This window comes from Terrapene carolina, unplaced genomic scaffold (assembly GCF_002925995.2).
Source record: "Terrapene carolina triunguis isolate 2854851 unplaced genomic scaffold, T_m_triunguis-2.0 Scaffold21, whole genome shotgun sequence".
NCBI lineage: Eukaryota > Metazoa > Chordata > Testudines > Emydidae > Terrapene > Terrapene triunguis.
Window position 1 is genome coordinate 31,481,759 of NW_020664372.1, and position 26,561 is coordinate 31,508,319.

Consider the following 26,561-nt stretch of genomic DNA (forward strand, 5'->3'; position numbering starts at 1 on the left):
TTTGCTTACTATTAACCCAACCAATCCAGGTAAACCTGGAGGACCAACAGGACCTATTTCACCCTAAAGGGAACAGAGAAATTGACTTCGTTTAGGAAACACATGAATATTTAAAAAAAAATGTACAAGGAAATTGTTAAAAATGTAAACATCACCTTTGTGCCATTACAACCTGGGATACCAGGTGGACCTGGTGGGCCATCTTGTCCAGGGATGCCCTGCCAATAGGAGAAAGCAGAAAAGTAATAAATGCTATATTAATCCTCACCTGATGTCACTAGTAAAACCGTGGGGTTCTTTGTAAATAAATGTATGCTTCATACATACAGGAAGACCTGGGTTTCCTGGATATCCTGATACACCTGGTGGGCCCTGTAATTAATGAACATATATTAAAAATTATAAGCGAAGACATCAAAATTACCCAATAAAATACAAAATTATGGGCCTGATCTAATTATGGCCCTTTTAGAGCTGATCAAAATATCTGGAAAACTTTCCCTGAACATTTTTTTGCAAAGACTTTTCATCAAAATTTCAATCACTCTATTGCAGTGTTGGGCAACTTGCGGCCTGCGGGCCGCATGGGGCCTATCAGGGTAATCTGATTGCGGGCCACGAGACATTTTGCTGACGTTGACCGTCCACAGACACGGCCCCCTGCAGCTCTCAGTGTCCACAGTTCGCCTTTCCTGGCCAATGGGAGCTGCAGGAAGTAGCGGCCAGCACGTCCCTGCAGCCCGCCGCTTCCCGCAGCTCCCATTGGCTGGGAATGGCAAACCATGGCCACTGGGAGCTGCGGGGGTCTGTGCTTGAGGACAGTCAACATCAGCAAAATGTATCGCGGCCCGCAATCAGATTACCCTGATTGGCCGCAGGTTGCCCACTACTGCTCTATAGGCTAGATGGAAAATAATAATAAAAACAAATCCACGAAAGTTTTCATTTTTTTCCAAAACATGTTGAAAAATCTTTGATCAGCTCCATTTCCATTGTGTTCAATGGAATTGGATGAGAACTGAAATGCACAGTTAATGCTGCTAAGGAGTACATATTTTGTACATTTGCCATAGTCATTCATAATATGAAATCTACAGCAATCTCCTTTTTACATTAAAACAGGATGCTACCATACTGCTGTAGATACTTCTCTGTCTTACATAAGCCATGACCAATTCACCAATTTAATTTTTATTGCTCAGAAAAATCACAGTGTTGAAACGCTTATACTATTTTCCTCAAATACTTTGCAAGTTTAACAAATCAGCATTTTGTCCAGGCCTGTCCTTTTCAATGTACTAACTTATTTAGTCTTCCAATAATTTCTAATGTGGGTGTTGGGGAGCAGGAAAGACAGATGTAGTTGTTTTAGCTTGGGTATGTAATTTCATACCCAACGTTGTAGCATTATTAAATGCCCAATCTACTGGTACTGCTAGTGGTGACCACAGGTACAGTTGGTATATGTTCACCCAAATTAGTGTCACACAGTGCCCCTGGGTGTGTCTATCATCAACAGTGGGGTTGACTTTAAGACCTCTGAGTCTAACAGTGTAAGCTGCTAGTGCCTGAGCTACAGCTATTAACTCAAAGGCTGACTCAGCTTCTAGGTGGTCTAACCATGAGAGGGCACTAAAGAGCCATAGTAGGTAAGCCTATTTGAGACTATGTGCAAGAAAGCCGTGGGTATAAAAAATGTCACAGGAAATGCAACATATTCAAGTTCTCTTTCATTATTATTATATCATTAATTTAGAGTGCCCCAAAAGAGCTAGGCACCTCACAAAACAAATAAAGACATGGCCGATGCCCTGGCAAGTATACAAGCTAAAATGAACATGACAGATTAAAGTGTCAAATGCACAGCTTAGGAAAGTAAGAAGAAGCACAAGAGAGTTACATCAATAAGATCACAGAGATACTCAGAAAGGGCCTGGTCCAGCACTACTGAAGTCAACGGATGTTTTGCCTTTGACTTTAATGGTTGCAGGATTGAGCTCCCTGCCATACACATATATTAATGTTTCTGTTAACTTGTGTGTAAGTGTGTGTCTCCTGTCCTCCCTGCTCTCTTCCTATAGGAGAGACAGCAGAAGTGATTTTTTTAAGGAGGCTTTTAAAGTAGGTGAGAGAGGTGACTTAGTGAACAAGCTTGAGCAGGCGTTTCCAAGTATAACAGAGCATGAGAAAAGGCAACATTTGGAAGAGAGGGAAACATGAAGGCTGTCAAGACCAGTATAAATGGTAGAGTAATAAGGACCAGGTAGGTAATGTAAGAGGACATAGGCAGGGGCAGCATGCTGCAGACCCTTGAGGGCAAGAGCAAGAATTTTGAAACTAACAGGCAGCCATTGACTAACTCAAAGAGGGGGGTGACATTATCTTGCACTTGGCAAAGAGTGAACATATCTAATGAAAAATGAAGCTAACCATTAAGACTTAAAAATCTTAACCTACATCCTTCAAAATTATTAAAACTAAATGTAAGCAGATACTCACCCTTGTTCCTTTTGTTCCTGGGAGCCCTGGTTCTCCAGTATCACCCTGTAAGAAAAATGGAATATATTGGTCTTTCACAGAGACAAGGGTTTAGGGAAATCTTCCCATTTAAGTATTAAATGTATCCTACCTTAATTCCTGGTGGCCCAGGGGGACCTTCGGGTCCTTGCATTCCAGGAAACCCAATTAAACCTTGTAGACCAGGCAAACCTCTTTCACCCTGTAAAGAAAAAGAACACTTCAACCTTAGAAAAACTGGTTCTTCCGCTTCTAACTACCAATATTTCCAGAGATGAGGTTGGTGAGGTAATATCTTTTATGCAACCACCTTCACTCACCTTGTCTCTCTAATATCCTGGAACCGACACAGCTACAACAACACTACATACAATAGTATATTATCCCTGGTAAAGCTGAGACAGCTGCCAATAGTAGATTACAGATGATATCTAGGTGGAGTTAAAACATCTGAGTTTGGTATTTGATAGAGAAATCTAACAGCTATAAAATTGATGTTAATGTGTATAGAAACGTGTTTCAATGAAGGGAGAACAAAGGAGGCAGAGGCACACAGATAGAAGAGTAATTTGTGTATTTTAAACAAGAAAACATATTTGTCTCAGTCTTCCTGAGCGAAGTTCTACATGATGACTCATGGTACCACAGGCATGACTATCCACCATGGGCACTGCACAGCCCCTCTGCAACTTTTCCTCCATTATGATCTTTTTATATAGCTGCACTCCTACAAAGCTGCCACTAAGTCTAGTAGCAAATTATATACTTCTGAAGTGTAAATGTAAGGTCACAAGTGTCAAATGGGGAAGGTTGCATTATGAACTACCATCTTCACTCCTCTTGTTCATTCCAGCAGCTTTCATGAGGCTAGACTCGGCCAGTTATATATAGCTTTGAGTCCCAGAGGATGGAGCAGAGCCCAAGTGCCCTAGGAGAAGTTTGGGGTAAAATTCCTTCCCAGGTGGCTCGATGAACAGACTGCACCATCTATTAGAATCTTCTTTCCTGCTCTCTGGGCCAAAAGAGTGATTTTCAAGATCTTTGTGCTGAAAAGTATCCTTCTCCTATAGATGGGTACAGCCCCATATTTCTTTAAATCAGATAATTCTTTTGTTAACAGCCAGAAAACTAAATCTATCCCACATTATGGATTAATCCTGTAGCTACTTAATGCTCACTAACTTAGAGCTCCATATGAAACCAGCAAGAGTTCTGCATGCACTGAACAAGGATTATTATTTTTTAGTTTTATTACGGTAGCACCGAGAGGCTGAGAATGTGGCTTTAATATGCTACACACTGAATTCAGAAATTTTAAAAGACAGTTCCAGTCTTGAAAAGTTCAGCAATCCAAGCACACCAGACAGTCAAAGGGTAAGAGAAAAGGAAACACAATCAGCATGAGCTGAGTGATGATTGACTGATATCATGTGAGTTGTACTGTTTTGTTTTGTTTTTTGTGGGGTGGAGTTTTGTGTTTTTTAATTATTTGGGTGTGGGTTTTGTTAGAATGGCATTAGCTAGATGGAAAGACAAAGGAAGGGAGAGGGGACATAGAAAAGGGAATACAGGGGCGGGCAGGGGAGAAGAGGGAGGGAGGGACAGAGAAAGAAAGAGGGGCATATGAATGCATGTGGAGTGAGGATGAGGTGAAAGGAATGTGAGGGAAGGGGCAGGAGCGGGCTGAAGCAAACAGCCAGTCAGCAGAGAATCTCCTGAGTAAAAATGGTAGAAAGCTGCCTGATGGTTCCATCAGTGTCCAAAGGTCTCTGCTGAGGCTCCTTTTGTGTCTGCTCCTGCTGGCTTGAGTTTCTCTAGACTGGCTCCTTCTTGGAATTTCCTTTCTTCCCCAAGCCCACATGTCTCTGGGGAAATGGGATCCTAAAGCCTCCAGAGGCATCTGCCATGCACGTTTCTACATCCAGGGGGGGGCTAAACACAGTCGCAGGCATACTACCACCACGCAACACTGGAGGAAATCACTCAAAAGGAGCTGGGGGGCAATCCCCCAACACACTGCCAAGAAGTAATCAAAATGGGGTTTATTCCTGAAGAAAATTTAAGTTTCCGGGCATAAATTTAAATGCAGAAAATTTGTGTCTGAACACCAAAATATTATGATTTGGCAATGCTCCCACTGTGCCTCCTGGGAGTCTTAGTTTGGAGGCTTTATGCTCTCATTTGCCTCTATGGACTGGGTTCCCTGGTTGGACTACATCTCCCATGCTGCATTAGTGTCTCTCTCCCCTTGGAGAGGCAAGGCAGTGCATTATGGGAGGCTCTGACCATGGTGTATCAAGGGACATGAGGCTCCACCTCAGCATTTCCAAATCGAAATATTTGGGGCTTGGGGCAAATATATATATATATTTTGACAAATAATAATTTTCCATTGAAAGATGGCATTGTTCCCCCCCAAATTAATTTACTCAAAAAACTAATTTTTGTTAAAAACAAATTTTCTGTTGCTTAAATGGCATGACTACTACTACACACCATGTTGATCCCACCATGTTTGCTTAAGAATACTAAAATCCCAGGCAGTGTAAAAGACCACAACAAAAGAAAACACAAACAGAGAAATTAAGGAACACATTTCTGAATCTGCAGTAAAAAAGGTATAAAATTCTAACTGTACAATTGGTTTAAAAAACATTTTAAGGAAGAATACACAAGGATCCAGGAAGAGGCATCTGACTAAATGTGGATGTAATTATTCTAAAATCTGGACTATATCAGAAATGCTAAATGGATTACTGAGGTACATAAACCCCATGCTTTGGCTGGCTTGTTGCACTGCAGTAGCAAGTACATCTACAAAGAACAGATGTTACCTCATTTACAAGCAGGATTTTACAATGAATCCTGGACACTTGCTCCTGTGACCTGCTGGGAGACGAATTAGGGATACAGAAGACACTAAAACATATCAACACAGCTGTCCACTGCTCAAGAAAAGTACATGTGTAAGTGAAGGGAAAAAATGACCTCCGGTAGATGTACGTAATGTAACTAATACTTTTCATTTGAGGATCTCAAAGCATTTTATAAACTGAGCGCATCATAACACCCTTGTGAGATGGGAAAATATTATTTCACCCATTCTACATATGGGTAAAATTGAAGCACTGAACGATTATGGGCCTGATTCTTATCTACATGTGCTGGCAATGTAAAGGGGCCTCAAAGTAGATGTAAATAGCTCAATTTAAGGCCAAAGTCTCTTCATGCTGCCAGAGCGGTTTAAATGGGACCTTACAGTAAATGAAAATCAGGCCCTAAGTAACTTGCTCTAGCTCACCCAGAGCTATTTGTTTTTTCGCCATCTGCCCAGAGTAAGGGGCAGCATGTAGCTGTATTAGGGTTGCCAGGCATCCGGTTTTCGAATGGAACGCTCGGTTGAAAAGGGACACTGGTGGCTCCGGTCAGCACCGCTAACCGGGCCATTAAAAGTCTGCTCGGTGGCGCACTGGGGCTAAGGCAGGCTCCTTGCCTGCCCTGGCTCCGCACGGCTCCCAGAAGCGGTCAGCATGTCCCTGTGGCCCGTAGGCACAGGGGCAGCCAGGGAGACTCCACATGCTGCCCCCACCCCGAGAGCCGGCTCTGCAATTCCCATTGGCCAGGAACCCAGAGCCCCCATCCCTGCCACACTCCAAACCCCTCGGCCCGGAGCCCCCTCCTGCACCCCAAACCCCTCATCCCTGACCCCACCCCAGAGTCCCCACCCCCAACTGGAGCCCTCACCCCCCCCCTCTGGACCCCAACCCCCTGCCCCAGCCCTGAGCCCCCTCCCATACCCCAAACCTCTCATCCCTGGCCCCACTCTAGAGCCTGCACCTCCAGCTGGAATCCTCACCTCCTCCCACACCCCAACACCCTGCCCCAGCCCAGTGAAAATGAGTGAGGGTGTGGGAGAGCAAGCGACGGAGGAAGGGAAGACGGAGTGAGCAGAGAAGGGGCTTATGAGAAGGGGCATGGCTTCAGGGCAGGGTCAGGGCAGGGACAGGGTAAGGATGTTTGGTTTTCTGCAATCAGAAAGTTGGCAAGCCTAAGCTGTGTTGACCCAGGAGTGAAGAAGAGAATACATACAGTTTCAATCCCAGTTTCTCCTCTGATCAACCTGCACACGGAGCATGGGAGTAAGTTACTTTACCTCTGTTTGGGAAGCAAGTTATTGCCTGCTCTGCACCTGGCTGGTTAATCTAGCAGGCAAATAGGGGGAGAGGGGCCAGGGGTCTTGGCTCTCTCTGTCTCATGCCTGCCTACTTTCTTGCAGAGTAGCCTCCTCTCCTATTTTTCCCCCTCTCCCCACCATGGCTGGAGTCAGAATCTGACCAGGATCAAGCAGACTATTAAGGGAACCTTATTCCCCTGTGCAGCCACGGGAAGGCTGGGACAATCTAGTCCCCAGTGAGTCAGTGGCAGAGTCAGGAATGGAAACCAGGTGTCTTGGCTTCCAGTCTCCTTCCCCTACTCATTTGATTACAGAAGATGTCAATACATTCACTCTGGTTTAATAGAACCTTGGCCTCAGAGGGACCAACATCTAGTAACTGATATAAAATTTATCCTGGGAACTGGAGCAAGAAAAACTGATACAAATAAACATCCCCACACAAATAAACATCCCCACTACAGAAGCTGGCGAGCATCAGTAAACTGCTGCTGTCCCAGTTATTTTCGAAGAATTCAGCTCTCCAGTGGTGATGCACAAAGAATACAAGAATCTGAGTGTATGGCTACACAGAGCAGTCATTCCAGTTCCAACTTATGCAGCTGCAAAATCTTGGAAAGTAACTCTGAGTTGACTTCTACTACTTAAAATTTGATTCATAGGATTCAGAAATTAAAACAGATGTAAGCAACACCCCTTAGTCATCTTCACCTCTACTGATTCCATGTAAATCAGTGTTTCTCAAACTGGGGTCGCCGCTTGTGCAGGAAAAGCCCCTGGCGGGCCGCGGCGGTTTGTTTATCTGCCCCGTCCACAGGTCCGGTCGATCGCAGCTCCCACTGGCCGCAGTTCACTGCTCCAGGCCAATGGGAGCTGCTGGAAGCGGCGTGGGCTGAGGGACTTACTGGCCGCCGCTTCCAGCAGCCCCCATTGGCCTGCAGCGGCGAACCGCGGCCAGTGGGAGCCGCGATCGGCCGGACCTACGGATGGGGCAGGTAAACAAACCGGCCCAGCCCGCCAGGGGCTTTCCCTACACAAGCGGTGACCCCAGTTTGAGAAACACTGATGTAAATTGTAGGAAAACACAAAAGAAGAATTCATTATGATGAATTCAGCTAGCGTGATAAACACTATGCTTGTCACAGTGGTGCAGTTGAAAAATACATAATCATTAAATGTTGCATGAAATTGTTTGTTGAGATTGCTCTTTACGGTCCAGCTCTTGCGCAATGCATCAAGTGTCCTTACAATACTGTCAAACATAGAAATTAAAAATTAAAAACAAATTGATAGCTCTCTAGTGAGAAATAAACATGTTCAGAATATAGCCACATAGGCTGATCTTCTCACTGGCACTAACCCTTCCAAATTAACCATGAAATACTGTTTCACACATGAAACAACTGCAGATCATTATTCAAGACAGTCACATGAAATTAGTTTTTTCAAAATATTTGCTCCAACACATTTGGTGCACAGAGTGGAAAATAATCAACATTAGATTATAAATTATGTTTCCTACCTTTCAGGATGAAGACACTGGACAAAAAGATACTTGGACTCAAGTGACTGGGAACAAAGATACAGGCCAAAATTTTCAGAAACAGGATCCTAGGATCCTAGTTAGGATCCTAAATCTAGATTTGGGCACTTAAGGGTGGGATTTTTAAAGTCCCAGTTACTTCATACTTGTGCTCCTAGGTCCTTTAAGAGCTTTTGAAAATCCCACCTCTTAGGTACCTACATAAGGACTTTAGGCTATTTTTCACAATTCCGGCCTTAGAGAAGAAATTGAAAGCCTGTTATAACTGATCCCTAGAATAAGTGTGACCCCAGTGGCTGCATGCAGCCACCAGGGACTTCATGTTTAACCACCATGACTTTTGGAGAGTCATGTGGCTACCATGTGACTATACACACTTTTGTTACAACCAACTTTTTTAAAAAATGGATATAGTTAGTGATAACTGTATACATGTTGTATAAATTAAGAGTACCTATTATTCTTTACATTGAAAAGATTTGTTTTTTATTGATGACTCTTTAAAATAACCACAGGTCTAGATTGTCACTAATATAATATTTTAACTCTCAAAACTGCAGCCACTATGAATTTGCTGTGGCACTTGAGCAGTCACACCAACAATTCATTTGAGAACCATTGCCCAGAGTGGCTGTAACAAGTTCTGAATTATCATTTTCCTGTTGTCTGATATTTTTGAAGTTTTTTTAAACAAAATATTAATCCTTGACAGAGGGAAGATGAGATGGCACTTGACCAATAGAAATAACATAAGAAGTATGTGAAAAAATGTGAGATTTCAAATTTAACAACATTTATATAGCATCTTTCATCCAGGAGGATTCCAAAGAGGTTGACAAATTTAGGCCCCAAAAAACATCAGGGGTTCTCTCACAACCAATTTTTTGGTGGCCTCAGACTCTTGCTGGTGGCCACGCTGACAATTTTTCCTAAAATAATTGTTTTTCCTAAAGTTTATTAAATAAATAGGCACATATACATGTCCAAATCATCGTAATTTATTTATGTAGGGTTTTTTTCAGATTCAGTAATAAAAATAATTTACAGTTGTCTCTATTCTTTACTGGTCCTAAACAGAATAGAAACACAAATAAGGTGCTTTACATGTTCTTGTCTTTTTGTTGTTGTTGTTTCTTTTGCTTTTTTGGTTGCGCTTTTTTGCCTTCTAAGACTTGCTAGCTGGTAAGTCTTCTGCTGTCAAAAGTGATATTGGCATGTTTGCTAATACCACTTTTCACAGCAGACTTACTCAGCCCCAGCAAGCCCTGGGACAAATTAAGTCCTGGATGGGGAGATGGACAGGGAGGCAGTGGGGCCCAGGGACGAAGGCAGGGGTGGTGAGCCTGGGGCCGGAGCCTGGAACCAGAGCCTGCCACCGTGTGGACAGAGCCCGAAGCCCCGTGGCCAAAGCCTGCCTCCCCTACCCCTGGGAAAGTGGGGAATTCACCAGTTGCCTGCACCTCCAGAGTTTGTGTCTCCGGAGGGGGCAAGGCCTAACCTCTGGTGGTGGCCCTGGGAGAGGGGCCACTGCTTTGCTCCCGCCCTCCCTCCCTCCATCACAGCCCAGATGGCTGCGGCCACAAGAAAAGGCCCTGGTGGCCGCATGCAGACACGGTGGCCGCATTTGAGAAACACTGGCATAGATGCTCTAGTGTGGACCTCTATGGAATCCAATTGGCTGCCCTGGATTCCTCATACATTCAGGATTGGGCCCACAAAATGTGGGCCAAGTTCTGTATGCAACCCCATTCAAGTAACTCATTATCTTTCTGTTATTTACTGTTGTCTCTCACCCTTCCCTATCCCTACTTTTAATTCCAGGCTTCTATGTCTTGCATTTGGCTATTTTGTAATGGGACCATTCATAATCTACTGATAGATTAGAATAAATTAACAAATGAATACGAACCAGGCGTGTTTCACTCTCCACCATGTTTTTACCCTGGCTTCTCCAGTTCACCATTGTTTTGCTGCCCCAACTCCCTGGTTCCTGCATGATATTCTTCTGTTCAGTGACCACACATTTGTCGTACACGAGATCGAGCCACAAATCTTGGAATTTCTCTGTCTTTGGTGGCTTTTGTCGAAAATTACAATATGATTGTATGAGTATATTATTATTAAGTACTTTATTAATATCGAAGTGCCTGTGTTAATGTTAAAATTCTACCATTTGGATCATTTTTGTTCTGATAACCAAGAGTGCTCAAATTCCATCTCTTTTAGATGAATAAAACCTGTGTTCTAAAATATTAAATGCTAAAGTCAAGGGTCTGGCCTCTCCTACTAAAGTGATGGAAAGAGCACTTACTGGAGGGCAGGAGTGATATTAATATCAATACCTACTAATTCCTGAATTCACAATAAATCCATGTCTACCATAGAATAAACATTTTTTTAAAATCCTCTTTCACATCACCAAAAAGGATAAGTCTACAGCAGTGGTTTTCAACCTCTTTTCATTTGCGGACCCGTAAAAAATGTCAAATGGATGTGCAGACCACTTTGCAAATCTTAGACATATTCTCTGGACCTCTTTAGGGGTCTGTGGACCACTGGCTGAAAACCAGCGGTCTACAGGATTACAATACTCAAATGACTTCTCAAGCAACCACTTCATTTTTTCCTGGCAACAATCTGGATTTTAACTACTATCAGGAGAGCTGCTACCGCCTGCAATTACTATGGCCCAGGTCGTGCAGCTATTCCCTGGGTGAGCACTTACTTGTGCAAGTAGTCTCATTTTCTTCAGTGAGGGTAATGGCATGAGTAAGGGCTAATCAGGGAAAGTAAAGGCTCCCAAATCTGGCCCTATATAGTCATGGTAGATGCTGAAAATTAGCAAGTTAAACAAATATTTGAGTTTTATGGAGAGATGTTAGTAGCTCCAACTTAAGTACCACTCTACTGTCATTCCATTCTAAGCCATTCTCTCTCTCTCTCTCACCCACCCACAAACACACACACACACACACACACACTTTCCCAGAAACTAAACCAATCTGCCTGAAACATCACAGATTTGTATGCATGCCAAGAGAACATTTTTTTCTTGAAAGTTATATGCAAAACTGATTAAACTGCTTTGAGGTGAGGGTTAAAAAAAAGCCACAGAACAAGTGATCTGACTTTTTGATCATTTTTTTTCTAATTTTTCTCTCTTCTCTAAAAATTCCATTTTTAGGAAAATGTTGGATTTGGTGAGGACTAGTTTTGGGTTTAGATAGAATTATGTAGTTATTAAAAATTTGAAACCTACATTATGAATACCGAAGATTTAATGTATCACCATAATTCTGCACAGCCCCATGTGGATCTTGCAAAATCTGCACAGATGCAATAGGATGTTGCAAAGTGAAGATGGCCTCAGTATTGGCTTCTCAAACAGAATTTGGCCCTGGGTTTTGGTGTTCTGTAGACGTAACCATAAATACTCTAGTGATTGGATAATCTTTAGTCTAAGTACTTTTAGGTGGCAGACCAGTACAATCGCTATATTGTGAGAAGTATGTTATACCATGTGATTTGGCCTCATTTCTGAAATATACCTCTACCTCGATATAACGCGACCCGATATAACACGAATTCTGATATAACACGGTAAAGCAGTGCTCCGGGCGGGCGGGGCTGCGCACTCCAGTGGATCAAAGCAAGTTCAATATAACGCGGTTTCACCTATAACACGGTAAGATTTTTTGGCTCCCGAGGACAGCGTTATATCGAGGTAGAGGTGTATTCACCTTCAAGTCATTGGGCTTTATTCTCCACCTTGTTAAGCCTATTTTACATCATTGCAATGCCACTGACAAAGAACAGGTGTAATGGAGCAGAGAGTCAGGCCCAATTTGTAGATGGAAATTAGTGGAATCTGTATTTCTTTTTTTAACCACAAGAGGGAGTATTAGTACTGAACATCTTTCCAGATTAAAAATAAATAAAATAAAGCTCATTTGCTTGTTCTTAATTGCACTTGTCATTTCCAATAGTTTATCATAAATAAATTTAATCAAAGAATGAATTATTTCTATTGTTATATATTTGCAAAGCAAGCACTATTTAAAAAAAAATTAAGGCTTTGTAGCATTACATGTTTAGACCAGGGGTCGGTTAACCTTCGGCACGCAGCCCATCAGGGTAATCTGCTGGCGAGCTGTGAGACATTTTGTTTATGTTGACCGTCCGCAGGCATAGCCCCGTGCAGCTCCCAGTGGCCGCGGTTCGCCATTCCCGGCCAATAGGAACTGCAGGAAGTGGCGTGGGCCACAGGGACGTGCTGGCCGCTGCTTCCCGCAGCTCCCATTGGCCAGGAACGGCGAATCATGGCCACTGGAAGCTGTGGGGGGCCGTGCCTGTGGACAGTCAATGTTAACAAAATGTCTCGCAGCCTACCAGAGGATAACCCTGATGGGCCGTATGCCGAAGGTTGCCGACCCCTTGTTTAGACTGCATGCTCTCCAGAATTGGAATTTACCTACTTTAAGTACTATCTACAGTTATGGAATTGTGTAAGTAGCACATAATAAGTTATACAAACAGTATTGTTAAGGGCATACAGAGCATATGCATAGGAGCTCTGTACAGATCTTGGATAACACATGTGCTTTGGGTCACAGTCCCTGCCAGCTTGGAGATTGGCAAAATCTTTTCTCCTCCCCTCACAGGAGGATTCTGAGGAACTGGTACAAGAGAAATCTGGGCTCAGCGTTTTTGGTTTGGCCAAGCTACAATCAGCAGAGGACTTGCTGGGAGGGAGTAAAGAAAGAGTCTTTATATCACCTCTGCAACTCTCCGGTCCTGGGGCTGGCTAGGTCAGCAGTTGGCACAGCATAAAGCCTCATGGCTGCTCTAAATTACACCTGGATTACTATCACACCAAGGGGTTGTTCTGACTATCCATGGCTGCTGAAGAATAGAGGTACTCTTGCTATACCCTCTCTGCCAGAGGCCAATTTGAGATTGGCATAAACCCACTATGCTGGCTCTGCACTACCTGGGGATCCCTCAGGTAGCCAGTTAATATGGCTTTCTGGCTGCACTAGTCTTTCAAAACATTGCAAAGCAGCCAGCTCATAGTGGGCCTCACAGTTTCATAGATTTTAAGGCTAACAGGGACCCCACTATACTCATCTAGTCTGACCTGCTGCAGAACACAGATGTGGTCTTCCACGCAAAGAATTATTTTTCCTACTATGTAAATGAACACAACCAAGCCTATTAAATGTGGTTATCCTAGACATCTGGGGGAAACTGTAGAGTCGCAGCAAATGATCCTAAACCTCCAATAATTAGTCAAATCAGGATGAAGATATAATTACAATGCTGTTCTGTTTGACCTATGTATTAATAATTCAGGCCTAAACTATGTTTGGGTCCTTGATTAGAAACTTGAACTAGGAAGCCCCATCACATAGGCCTGGTCTACACTTGGGGGGGATCGATCTAAGTTATGCAACTTCAGCTATGTGAATAACGTATCTGAAGTCGACGTATTTAGATCTACTCACCGCAGTATCTTCACTGCAGTGAGTCTACTGCTGCCGCTCCCCCGTCAACTCTGCCAGCGCCTCTTGCGCCTGTGGAGTACAGGAATCGACGGGAGAGCGCTCAGGGGTCGATTTATTGCGTCTAGTCTAGACGCGATAAATCGACCCCCACTGGATCCATCGCTGCCCGCCGATCCGGCGGGTAGTATAGACATACGCATAGACTAGAGTTACCTCGAAGAGTGGGACAAGCTTAGAGAACATGGGAAATAGAAAAGTTTGAGGGGCAAAGGTGACAGTGGTATGAAAAAGAAAATTGCACCAGCTGTACACAAGTTAAAAGAAAGAGTGTTAATTTCCACTCAAGATCATCTACTGAGTTTGTTAGCTTTGAGTAATTCTTCCTTTAGTTGATTGCACATTGTGTTAAACCACTTAATGTTAAAGGTCCTGTAAATATGGGGTAAAATGCTGCACGCCCTTCCTTAATTACTGAACATTATTTAGGGTTTGTCTGGATTTGGCATAGCTTAAATATTCATCATATTCTGAAGACAGAACAGCAGAAAAACATTTTATACTTTTAGTTTGTTTTTTATGAAGACTCTAGACCTGAATGAAATGTGACTTTATATGCAAGTTTCATATTCTTGCCAATGATTTGTCATGAGTATATTTATAAAAAATAACCTCTACCATAAATAGTAAAATCATGGACTACTGGTCCTAGACATTACAGACTGCAATGAGTTCTCACAAAGTAGTATTTGAATAGATATTGCTGTTCTAGATAACACATTTTTTTTCCTCTCAGGCTTGGGTGAAATGCCATTTTATGCTACTTTTTAAAGTTGTACAACAACAAGGTAGCTTCCTGATATAGCTACAGCAAATACTCTGGTTTTTCAATGTTGAAATACCACAAGGCAAATTGCATTGTGCCTCAAACACTAAAGAGTGCCTAAAGTTTCATCTATAGTTAATGTTAACCCAAGCAGAAGCTGTTGTATATTTTGTTTTAAGTCAAACTAAATGTTTTCATTTTAGGAAATTTTAATAAAAGCAAAGGAAAGGTCCCTTCCAACCCTGATATTCTATAATTCTATGAAATGAAAGGCTAATGTCACAAAAATAGAGGTGGTGGTGGTACCACATGCTTTATACGCAACAGCCCAATTGTTAGGGCACTCACCTGGGATACAGAAAACCCAGTTTCAAATCTCTGCTCTAGAACAGAGACTTGAATCAGGTCTCCCCGCTAAGTGCCCTAATTATTGGCTATTCAGGGGTGGAACTCGCTCAGTCTCTCCAGTTGAAGCTGTCCCCCTTTTTATAAAAAATAAATATTCATTGGTTCAGGGACTGGAACCTATTTGTCCCCTCTTCCCGAGTGGGTGGTCTCACTATCTTTTTCTAGCTAAATGACTAGTCAAGTATTTTATACAAAGTGGAACAGCTTCAACATGACAGATGTAGAGAAACCCATTCCAGAATACCTAAAAATGGTGATTAAGGAATTCACTCAGGAGAGAGGAGCCCTGGGTTCAAATCACTGCTCTAAAGTGGGTTTCTTACCTCCCAGCTGAGTACCTTAGCCACCAAGCTATAGGTTATAAGGGGGAACACTACCCTCCCCTCCTTCGGTTTCGTGAATAATACTTACATCCCCTTGTGAGTTTAGTTCCCAAAATGTAAATGTTTCATTTTCATAATGTCAAAATATGAAAAAAACATTTTAAAATTCAGATGAAATGATTCGCTGAAATTTACATGAATTCACAAAATGTTTTGCTTGACCAGAATCTGCATTTTCAGTGATTTTTTTTTAGACTTTTCCTGATCCCATATTTTATTGACAAGTTCAGTGATTTCATTGACAGCCTCATGATTACAAGTTTTCACTCTTTCCCCAGTGACTTGGTCTTCACATGCAGTTTTTTTTATTGCATTTTTTAATTTCTTTCTTTGGGATGTGAGATGTTACAATGTCTAGTTTGGGGGTTTTAATCTTTGTTAATATCAATAGTTTCTTGTATTGTTAGCTTGTTTAGCAACTCTTTAAAGAGCTCCCCCGGTTGTTCTTTTCCATTGTTTAGGCCTTTTCTGCTTTATCCTTAACAGGCCCTCCGGATGGTGTAAACTCACCAGTTAGAATCCTGATGAGTTGTTAAAGTATTTTACAGTCACTTCTTTCAGCAGCTGCTTCAGTTTCTTTGGCAATGTTACCTCTGTATTTCCTCTCATCTCTTCTAATGCTGATTTTTATTTCTTTCTATTTTATTAAACACACATTTTTGCTGCTTCTTTTTCTGAAAGTGTTTTTTAGGCATTGATGTTTTCTTTGATTTGTTTCCTTTCTTTCACACAGTTCCACGTATCTTCATTAATTCAGATTTTAGGTTTGCTTGTCTAGAAACCAACCCATTACTGTGCCATCTCTGATACCGTCATTGTGATAGAGTGTCCATCCTACACAGGACTGACAGGGGTTAAAGTGGCCAGATGGGCCAGTTAACTCCACATTCTGCAGCTGGAGGAGGAGCCAGGAGCTAATTGAAAGCAGGCTCAGCTGGGCAGGAACAGGTTGGGCCTATAAAGCCAGGTAGCTGGCAACAGAAAAGGGCTGTGGGTAAGAAAGGGCAGTCACTCCCTGGGAAGAGGGAGAGTTCTGGGAGCTGGTACACCCAGAGAGAAGGGGAACCAGACTGGTAGGAAGCAGTCCGGGAAAGGAGCAGTAAGGGTAGAGAAAGGAAGCCCAGAACTGCTGAGCTGAGGGTCCCTGGACTGGAACCCAGAGAAGAGGGCAGGCCTAGGTTCCCCTACCAGCCATCAAGGGCGTGGCATAGAACTGAGGCAGTGAATGGGAAGACTGCCTACGACTGCTGATGGACTGAACCCTGGAAAGTGGAACACTGAGTGACCTAGCCAGAGAGCTAAGTCATGAAGAGGACATTGCGGGTCCTGGAGCAAAAGGAGCTGCAGACCAGAGACAGAGCGATGGCATGCAAACTGCGGAAGGGGATCTTGCCTTCAAGAGCGAATCCCCAGAGTGACAAGGAGGAAGCGCCAGCCTGGCAATGAGTAGTGCACCCCGTGACAGTCATACAAAAAGGACCATGACACATCAATGCTGACTTTTTGTGGTGGATCTAAGTCTTGTAGCACCTGAAATATATGACAGATTTGGCAATTTCCTGCAATACCATGACAAACCTTATTGAATTAAGTTAAAGGTTACTGAATTAAGTTTAAGTATCTTAGGAGTTCATTTTATTAAAAATGCAACTGTTTATGCATTATTGTGGGATTGTATGTAACATCTCGTGGGGGGGGGGGGGGACATGCTAATGTAAATCCTCGGAAGTGTTATGAGATTCAAAGACCTCTTTTAAAAAGTATACCTCCCACTCTTCCCCACTGGGTTATGCCAAAACCCTGCATTTTAAAACTTTGCCCAGAGGAGAGGACCTCTGATGATCACTTGTTACATGGAGGACAAGATCAGACTCCCAAACTCTATAAAGGTGTGATTAACAGATTCACAAGTGCATAGGTGCTGGAACTAGGCTTGAAGTGGTTTTCATCATATACAGGGCCGACAGTTTGGTTCAATGGCACTCAGCACCCCCACTATACAAATTATTCCAGCACGATTGCACAAGTGTGCTTATTCTGAGCCAAGAGGGTTATGGACTTGTAACCACAGAAAAAAACCATTGGAGCGGTTTGAAGGACTGATCACTGGCCAGAGCCTTTATTGGAGTTGGGGTATTCTGTGGTAAGCTTATTAGTATGCATGTGTGACCAGGTGCCTGGAAAGGCCACACTGAGAATACCACACTCAGGGCGGACTGCAAGAAATAGGGCAGACAATCTCCAAGCTGGTGATTTATTCTATAGTAAGATTCACCTAGCCAGTAACAAAATAGCTTCTACAGCACCACACTGGCTAACCAGAAGCCAAACACAGTCCCCATTAGACATTCCAGCCCTTGGTTCCCATCCAAATAAACAGGTCTAATATGGTGAGGGGTTATTGAAAACCTAATTCACCATATGTGAGGTTCTTGCTAATCCCAGAGGATCAGACACATACCCTCAGGTCAATACACATTTCAGATCTTACCCAAATATCATGCTGTCTGCTAATCCTTAGTAAAATAACTAAAGGTTTATTAATTAAAGAAAAGGAGAGACATAAATAGTTAATAGATCACATACATGTAAATGATTGCAAAGTCCTTATATCATGTTTGTAGCAGTGATGGAATAGACTGCTGGCTTGTAAAGTCTCTCTGGTCCTCAGTCCATAGTTCAAGATGCTCCTTTTAGTTGTAAATCTACAGTCCAGAGAATTAGGGCAGTAAAGAAACAAAATGGAGATATCTCAGGTGTCTTTTATATCCTTTGCCAGGTGCCTGGAAATTTCCTATCCCAAACAAAGCCCCGTGCATGGAAAGTTACTGGCTCAAGATGGAGTCCAGGGTCACATGAGCATATGTCCTTACATGGTTTGCTGAATCACAGGGGGTGGCTACTGGCCCCTTGCTGTATGAGAAATCTTCAGGAAGAGCTACCTGGGCGGGATGAGTTTCTTCTATGGCCCATTGTGAGATTGGAGAGTCTTTAATGGGCCATCAACACATAGCTGTCTAGCCTTGATGTAAATTTATATGGAGGGTATCTCCCAGGAACACAACATAGGTTTAAGATACAAGTATGTTCATAACTTCAAATACACAGATGATATATGGACTTAACCAGAACAATCTATCAAGTATGATTATAACTTTTCCATTGACACCTTACATGATACACTTTGTACAAGATTTATGGTAATTGTATAACAGTGGTAAAATCAATGATATAAATAGTCATCTTTAATCATACAGCATCACAGCATGTAGGTTTGCATTATTTTTAATATGTTTTCTCTGCAATGCTTTCACCTTAAGAATAAATGTGCTTGTTTAGAAAAAGCTGTGTGATAACTTATAACTATGGGCAGTTAAGCTGTTTACAGCCTCTGACGAGACGGTAAAAGCAGTCCTGCTTAGGCAGTCTGACTTGCTGGGGAATTCACAGTGTAGACAGGGAACTGTGCAGTCTGGAAAAACTCCAGTCAAGAGGAAGAAAAATGAATGTCTCTGACCAGGAGGGTGATGGCTGGGGACCCAGAAACCGAAGACTATGTACCCTTGCTGGGCTACAGAGGGGGAATACAGGTGCAGGGTCCCTCAACTGTGACAATACGTTCTTCAGTTCAATTTGAAATTGCTGCTGTAATGTCTTATCTAATGGCCTTTTGCTGTCAAGTTTCTTGGTGCTTTTGTGTTTAAGTTTGATCTTCCGTCTTCCCACACACAAATTGTGGTCTCTTCAAATGTCAGTTCCTCTGTATGCTCTGAAGTTCTGGCGAACTGATTAAGTTTCCTTCTAATACATAGACAGTGAATCTGATTCCTGATTGTTCCATCTGGGGAATTCTACGTTAATTAATGGATATCTTTCTGAAGAAACAGTGTTCCACCAATTATGAGCCCTTTTAGCAGGCACAGTTCTATTAGTTGTTTTCCATTCTGATGTTAGGAACCAAGGTTGAGCTTACCCATTGCTTTCTCCACTCTTATTGTCATCATCCCCAATCTTGGCACTGAAGTCCCTTATTACTAAGCAGATGTCATGCTTAGGAATATTGTCAATTTGAGTTTGTAGACAACTGTAGAACTGATCATTGATTTCATCACTGTAATTGTCTGGAGGTGCATAACATTGTATAAATGTCATTTTTAGATATAAAATTAATGGAGATATCCCATCTCCTAGAACTGGAAGGGACCTTGAAAGGTCACTGCGTCCAGCCCCCTGCCTTCACTAGCAGGACCAAGTACTGATTTTGCCCCAGATCCCTAAGTAGCCCTCTCAAGGATTGAACTCATAACCCTGGGTTTAGCAGGCCAATGCTCAAAGCAGCTAACCCACCCCCCCCTGCATGAAACCTACCTTGGAACAATCGGTTATTTGGCTCCCACTCTATGAGCAATTTTTCTGCTTTGGAAGTCAATTAATATTACTCTCTGTGTGTGGTAACCATTTCACCTCCGCAAATATATCATGACTTTATTTTCATTTTAGAATTGTTTTCTACCTATTTCTGGCCATCGATATTCCCTTACTGCAAGAATTTCACATTTAGGTTTGTCCATATCTTTCATTACCAGCACTGCATTTTTTTGTTGCTGCAGCCATTGTTCTACCATTCCATAGTTAGTTTTACCATTAGTAAAGAAATTCTCAGTGCTTCCAGCACTTTGGCATGCTATTTTCAGTAATTAGTTAGTTAGTAATTAGTAACTAGTTAGGTTTCTATCTTTTTTTGCAGCTTGGTTGTCGGCATATCCTCAACCCCTAAACTGAAAGGCCAATAGACTGCTTTTCATCTGGTTCCTATCTTTTGACCAGTCTAGCATGGGTGACCCTACCAGGAGTTAAAACTCCCCCTGGCATAGCTCACAGGGCCATTAGAACACACAAGCCTTCTCATCGTGTCAAGGGGCAGTCCCCAGGGAACACTTTTAGCCTGTTATAAATGGAAAACCCTACTGCAAACTACTGCACAACACTGTGAAATCCTCCTCTACACAGAGGGCACAAACAAGGACTATGTACCACTGAAGTCCCATAGATAGGGCTTAAGTGGACTTTAAATAATGTATAGGCCTCCTCTGCATAGGGGTAAATTTCACCCAAGACTCCATAATGAAACATTATTGCTTCATGCATTGAAAAATAGCTTTAAGGAAGGAGTGATGAAGTAAATACTTTCTTTTTCCTTGCTGATTCTCTTGCCAGTATGATAATCCATGACAAATCTGTCATGTACACTATTTCCATTGAAATGGAAAACAGAAAAACTTCTTACAAAGTCTTTGAATTAGATGCAAATCGACAAAGGAAAAAGAGAAATTTCTATGAAGCTCAGCTATCCAGTTGTTGGGGTTGTCCTGATGCTATAAACATACATGAAATGCCAGAATGTGTTAATACTAACCAATTTTATTGGGATCATACACAGCAGTAACTTTTTGACAGGAACCACGCTCTGATGCACCAAATTTTAATTTTATTGCCACTGACTTTATTTAATTAGCTTCAGAATGGAGGAAAAGAAGGGATAATTTTTTTTCTTCTAAGGAAAGGAGTGCTCTGGATTACCTAGGATGACATGAAAAGTATAAGATTTTGAGGGGGAAAAAGACATGAGGCAGAAAAAGAGCAAGAGAAAGAAGTAATGCTTTCTGGAATCTACATCATGAAGTGGAAAAACAAGCATGCGTCTGACAAGCAAAAACAACTGTGACTTGGTACAGTTAGCACATTTGGTAGAATTAACTATCTTTTCTATTTCTCTTCTTTATTTTCCCCAAGTCTATGGCCAAAAAGCAACAGAAATAAAACTCGAGGAGATTACAGTATTACTTCGGTTTCTTTAATCATGGTTGTTTATACCCAGATTATCTCTTATGCACAATACTGTGGAGAAAATGTAATGAGAGACAGAGGATAGAGGTTTTTTCTGCAATTAATCAATCTCCCTGTGTGGGAATCTGGCATCTTATCTGAGCATCAGTTATAATAGCTAACTTGGTCTCACTTATAGGAGATCACCAGCAAACAGCGTAAATCTGGTGAGGGAACAATTTAAAGGAGCCTGATGAATAAGCTACATAATACGGCTTTGGTGTTCCCCACACATTCTCTCTCCTACTTCCATCCACAGCCCCCTAATTAACATTCACTCAGCATTGTCTACAACATGGGAATAGAATATTAGTGTAGAAGAATAAGCAAATAAGGAGCACATAAAAATAGAATCAGTTTGGAAGGGTTTCCACACGTCAAGATATAAAAGCAACTGCACATGGGAAAAACATGTATTAAACATATAGATTAGAGCCCTTCTGTGGGACTGGATCCCACAGGTCCCACAGGACCGGCTGCCATAATAGCAGGAGCGTGTAAAATGTACTTTGTGGGCGGGATTGGGTGGAAAAAAAAAAACAAAAAAAAAAAACCTGCACTAATTTTCAGGAAAATACTAATTTTTTTTTAAATAAAGGTTTTAATACTTAAATTTAAATGAGGGATAGAAAGATTTGATGTCTATCATAACAGGAGTTGAAGTATTTTTATATAGTTTAAGCACGATTTTTTTTATTCTTTTAGTGGTAAAAATTGTGTCTAAATTCTGTTATATATATATATATATGTCTCTCTTGAAGGATCAAAGGTTTTTGCAGGTGGGAATGGGATAAAAAAGCAGGAAACAATGCGGGAGCGCGTAGGAGTGGGAGTGGGTATTGTGGGGTGGGACGGGAACGGTATTAAAAAATAGTCACTCACAGGGCTCTAATACAGACACAACAGAGTAAGCATAGATACAGGTTGGCCTGATTCTATCCCCATTTTCAGCATTTTAAAGTTATTGATGTTTCCTAACATAGAATGAGACCCTTCTTCCTATTGAATAAGAAAGAAGCTAAGAACAGGGGAGACTTTATTGGCTTGTTCTGATTTCACATTGGTTTTGTTTGTGAGACCCCACTGACTTCAGTGGAATTACATGTAATTTACACTGGGATGAGATCAGAACCAGGTCCTATAAGCCCAGCGAGAAATTGCAATGAGGAGGTATATTAGGAACAGTTGCACAAGTGTAAAATCAAACTCCACACAGCTACGCGTCATGTTGTACTCCATGATGAAAAGTCTGAGAATATTATGCCAACTTCTGTACAAGCAAAGTCTTGGAAATATGTATCTGGCAGCAGCTGTTTAAGAAGGCTATGTAATGCCAAGTGGAATACTACTATATGAAAAGCATTGGGATTAGGCACTGGAAACTGAGTACTGTATAGGCATATTCCATTACATGGGGATGCTTGGATGTTTGTGTGTATAGAGATCTTTCCACAGGAATATCAGCATTTAAATTAAATTGGATATCACTTGGAACCAAAGATAGCCAGGACCACCATACTAAGTGTAAGAATATACATTATTATGTTAAAGTTTTCCCAGAGGCATTTGGTCTCACTTAAGGCAAAGGGGAGAAATGGTTCCAATACCCAGCTTGAACAGAAAAAAGGCAAGGTGCGAAAGCTTCAAGTACCACTTATGCATTTATCCTGCCAAGTGGGCAAACTGCTTAAAACGTCCAACGTGGACTGTTCATTCAAATAGTATTTAAAGCTTTTTGTCATAGTGGCTCTTTGAGAGTGTTACCTTTGTTCATATGCTTCTTGTGTAGGATATATGTTCTTACTTTTGATTTGAATTAAGAAATAGATTATTTCTCTAAGTGACAGCAAAAGAATGGATAAATCATTATAAACACATTGCAGCCACAATGGAAATGCCATAAACATTCAACAAATAGTTAATATGGCCTGATTGTCAAAAATACTGAGCAGCCACAGGTCTCATAGATGTCTGTAGAAACAGCAGATGTTTAACACCTTTGATAATCGGGCCACAATCCTCGTACTTCCCCCTTCGCTAATGATTAAAGCTGACTGGAAACAGTTTTCCCATCCCACAAATACTTTCATGTTCAAAATGTGTCCCTATCTCAAATCAGGACAAAGTCGAACTCTAAAGTATTCATGAACCAAAAAAACAAATTTTGTTTTGTGTCAATTATTTTGATAATTTTGAAACATTGTTTGACCTTTTTCTTTTTTTAACCCTTTTAGCTTACATAGTGTAAATTTCACTACATTAACCCTTCTTCAGTCTTCTGGGACCTCTCCTGTAATCCATGAGTTTGTAAATATTATTGCCAGTGGTGCCAAGATTTCTTTAGCTAACTCCTTCAGTACTCTAGGGTGAATAGCATCCAGCCCCACTGATTTGAATTCATTCAGATTGGTTAGAAGATCTCTGATGTGTTCTTTACTTATCCTGATCTGCATCCCTTCCCCTTTATTGTCTATGGTAACTTTGCTAGTTGTCTGGTCACCTGTTATTTGTTGTTAGCAGACTGAAGCAAAGTAGGCATTGAGCAGCTCTGTCTTCCTATCATCTTCTGTTACCAGCTCACCTTCTCCATTGAGCAGTAGACTCACACACCATCCTTGATCTTTCTTTTTTGTCTGACATATTTGAAGAACCTCTTCCTGTTGTCTGTAACATTTCTTGCCAGCTGTAACTCATTCTTTGCCTTGGCTTTCCTGATTTTTGTCCCCACATGCTCGCACTATTCCCGTGTATACTTCCTTGGTAACATGCCCCTCCTTCCATTTCCTGTATGTATCCCTTTAGCTTTTTAGATAGCTAAAAAGCTCCGTGTGCAGCCACATCGGCCTCCTGTGGTGGCTCTTATCTTTCCTGGGCATCACTGTGCATCAGAATAGCTTGATGTTGAGCCTCAAGTATTACATCTTTTACGAATTGCCAACTCCCTTTGAATAACTCCACTTGAATGATATAAGTGACAAATGGATTAGTAGCAATTTAATTTTTTTTCATGTTTTTATTTTGCAAATATTGCTGCTTTGTCTCTTGATAATTAAAAAAGCCATGACCAGCCCTCAAGCATTCAAAATTCTAATTGGTTTAAATAGATGGAGGTCCCACACTATTGTGAGGTTAGAAAGAACAATAAGTTATTGTATACAATGCCAAAATACTGAGAGAGAAAACATCTGAAGATGTTAAAAGCCAACCTAATGGAAAGTAATAAGCTATTTTATTTTGAATAAAACAATAAAGTTGCTCTAAAATTATTACACCTAATATCTTGTAAACATTTGATATTTGCCTTTATTTAACTTAAAGCCAACTGTCTAGTATTATATGCCACTGCTCAATTTAATAACAAAGGTTTTATATGCTAAGAGCCATCTGTTGCAGTGAAATTCATTTTCTAAAATCTGGAAAAAAATAAAATAAAACTAAGGCTTTGTCAATTATATGCCCATAATAAAGTATGAGTCAGCTTAAAGGATTTTAGCATAGGGATACAATTTACATTGGAGGTGGTCCAATAAGAATTTTCTCTAGTGTAGTTGAACATATTCTAAATATGGCTATCCCAGTGACCCAATGTGATAAAAACTTTCTCAAATGAGAGATAAAAATGTCATTATAATACAGTCTTCTCATGTTGAAAGTGTCCTCTAGTAATTTTTAATAAGGTATTTCACAAGTTTCTATCGCAAAGATTTTTCCTTGAATTTGTATGGTGAGAGCACTAATGCAATTATATGGCAAACTGAGTGTTGATTACAAAAATAAAAGGAGCCTGAAAATTCTTCCCACACTATGGTGAAAAATGTATCTCCAGATGCTCTGAATTAAGGCATTAAAGGATAAAGCCAGCACCCACTTCCACAGCTGCTGAAGCTCCCATGCAGCTCAACTGGTGTGGTTAGAAGGGGGTAGATTTGAAGAGGCTCTTTAAAGTTTGCACAGTTCTGCACATATGGAGCCCAGCTCAGTAGGGGTTCCTATTTGGCAATATGTAGGGTGTGGGTAGAGGAGAGGAGAGTGGGCCCAGAGGATATGCATCAATCCTCCAATCACCCTCTCACAGTGGGGCTACATTAGAGGTGCAGAAGCAAATTGCTTCACTTATTGGGTTGAATAGCCTATCTAGATGAACTATGCAGCCTGTAGGGGTGGATGCCTCTCTTCTTTCCCCTGCACAACTTCCCAGAACCTAGTCCAGCTATTCAGGCTTGTGGCTGGGTTGAAGATTTGGCCCTAAATATATAGGTCATAAATTTAAAGAAATGTAACTAAAAATTATAGCTGGTCTGAACCAGTTTTGCAAAAGTCAGGTATCCACTCAAACCCTAAAGTTATATTCTAATGCTTGGCACTAATAACAACAAAATGAGCAGACTTTGGTGTACTTTTTGTAGTATTTCACAGTCCTTTTACTTTTTCAATGATCTTTTAGGTATAGCTGCTCATTCCCCCTTTTGGATGTCTCTAAGGCCAATAATGAAATCAGACTCCCCACTCAAACCAAAACAAACAGACTACACATTTAAGACAGAACACTTTGGGATAATATTATCCTGTATATAAAACAGCATTATAAAGAGTGTCATGCACGTGCCCAGACTTTTTGGAAGAGTTTGCATGGGTTCTGTGGTTTATTAGAGCTTCTGTTGCTAAGTATTGATACCTGTATCTCTTCCACTTCCTATTTTGATCTAAGTTGTTAAAGAGTTTGAGGTTGTTGTCTTGGACTTCAAGACATGAGCCTACTTTTATAGAAGAACACTTTTTAAAACTCTGAGCCTAGGTAAATAAATATAGCAGCAGAGAAACTGTCTCTTCTACCTCTAGCATGAAGAATCTGGATCTGAGTTTGAAATAAATGACAATTTCAAAATCTCAGAAGTAGTTCATAAAAAGCAGAACACTATATTTTATTCCTCACCCAGAACAGAGAGCAAGCTGGAAATTAAGGTCTGTAAACTAATGGGTTTGAAAAGTAGAGTTGTGGGCTTAAAACTTCTGTCCACAATAATTTATTTACTGTTGCAACTGAGAAACAAGAAATATCTAGAACAGAGTGGTAAATAGAGAATAAGGTCAGAGTTCAGAATCCTGAGGTTTTCAGGAATTCTAGCGTGAAATGAATCACGCTACTTTGTCTTTTTTATTAAACGGACGGATGACTTAATTGATGCTACTTGTTGGTTTAAAAGGTTAGAAGAGTACCTCCTAGAAGCTTCTGAAACTATTTACCCTACAACTTGATCCATGTTCTGTTATGAATGAAATTATCATGCATCTTCAACTGCCTCACCTGCCTTTAGCCTCCAGT

General features: G+C 41.3%; 1 protein-coding gene across 1 annotated transcript in view; it reads right to left on the bottom strand.

Annotated features, from left to right (window-relative positions):
• Window positions 1-26,561, bottom strand: part of COL4A1 (collagen type IV alpha 1 chain) — a 221,258-nt gene that overhangs the window by 101,705 nt on the left and 92,992 nt on the right. Inside the window, exons 3-7 of the mRNA XM_024206140.3 lie at window positions 2,630-2,719; window positions 2,500-2,544; window positions 328-372; window positions 156-218; window positions 10-63 (exon numbers count right to left, since the gene is read on the bottom strand). Of these exons, the coding sequence (XP_024061908.2) occupies window positions 10-63; window positions 156-218; window positions 328-372; window positions 2,500-2,544; window positions 2,630-2,719 (297 nt within the window). The remainder of the gene's footprint in view (window positions 1-9; window positions 64-155; window positions 219-327; window positions 373-2,499; window positions 2,545-2,629; window positions 2,720-26,561) is intronic.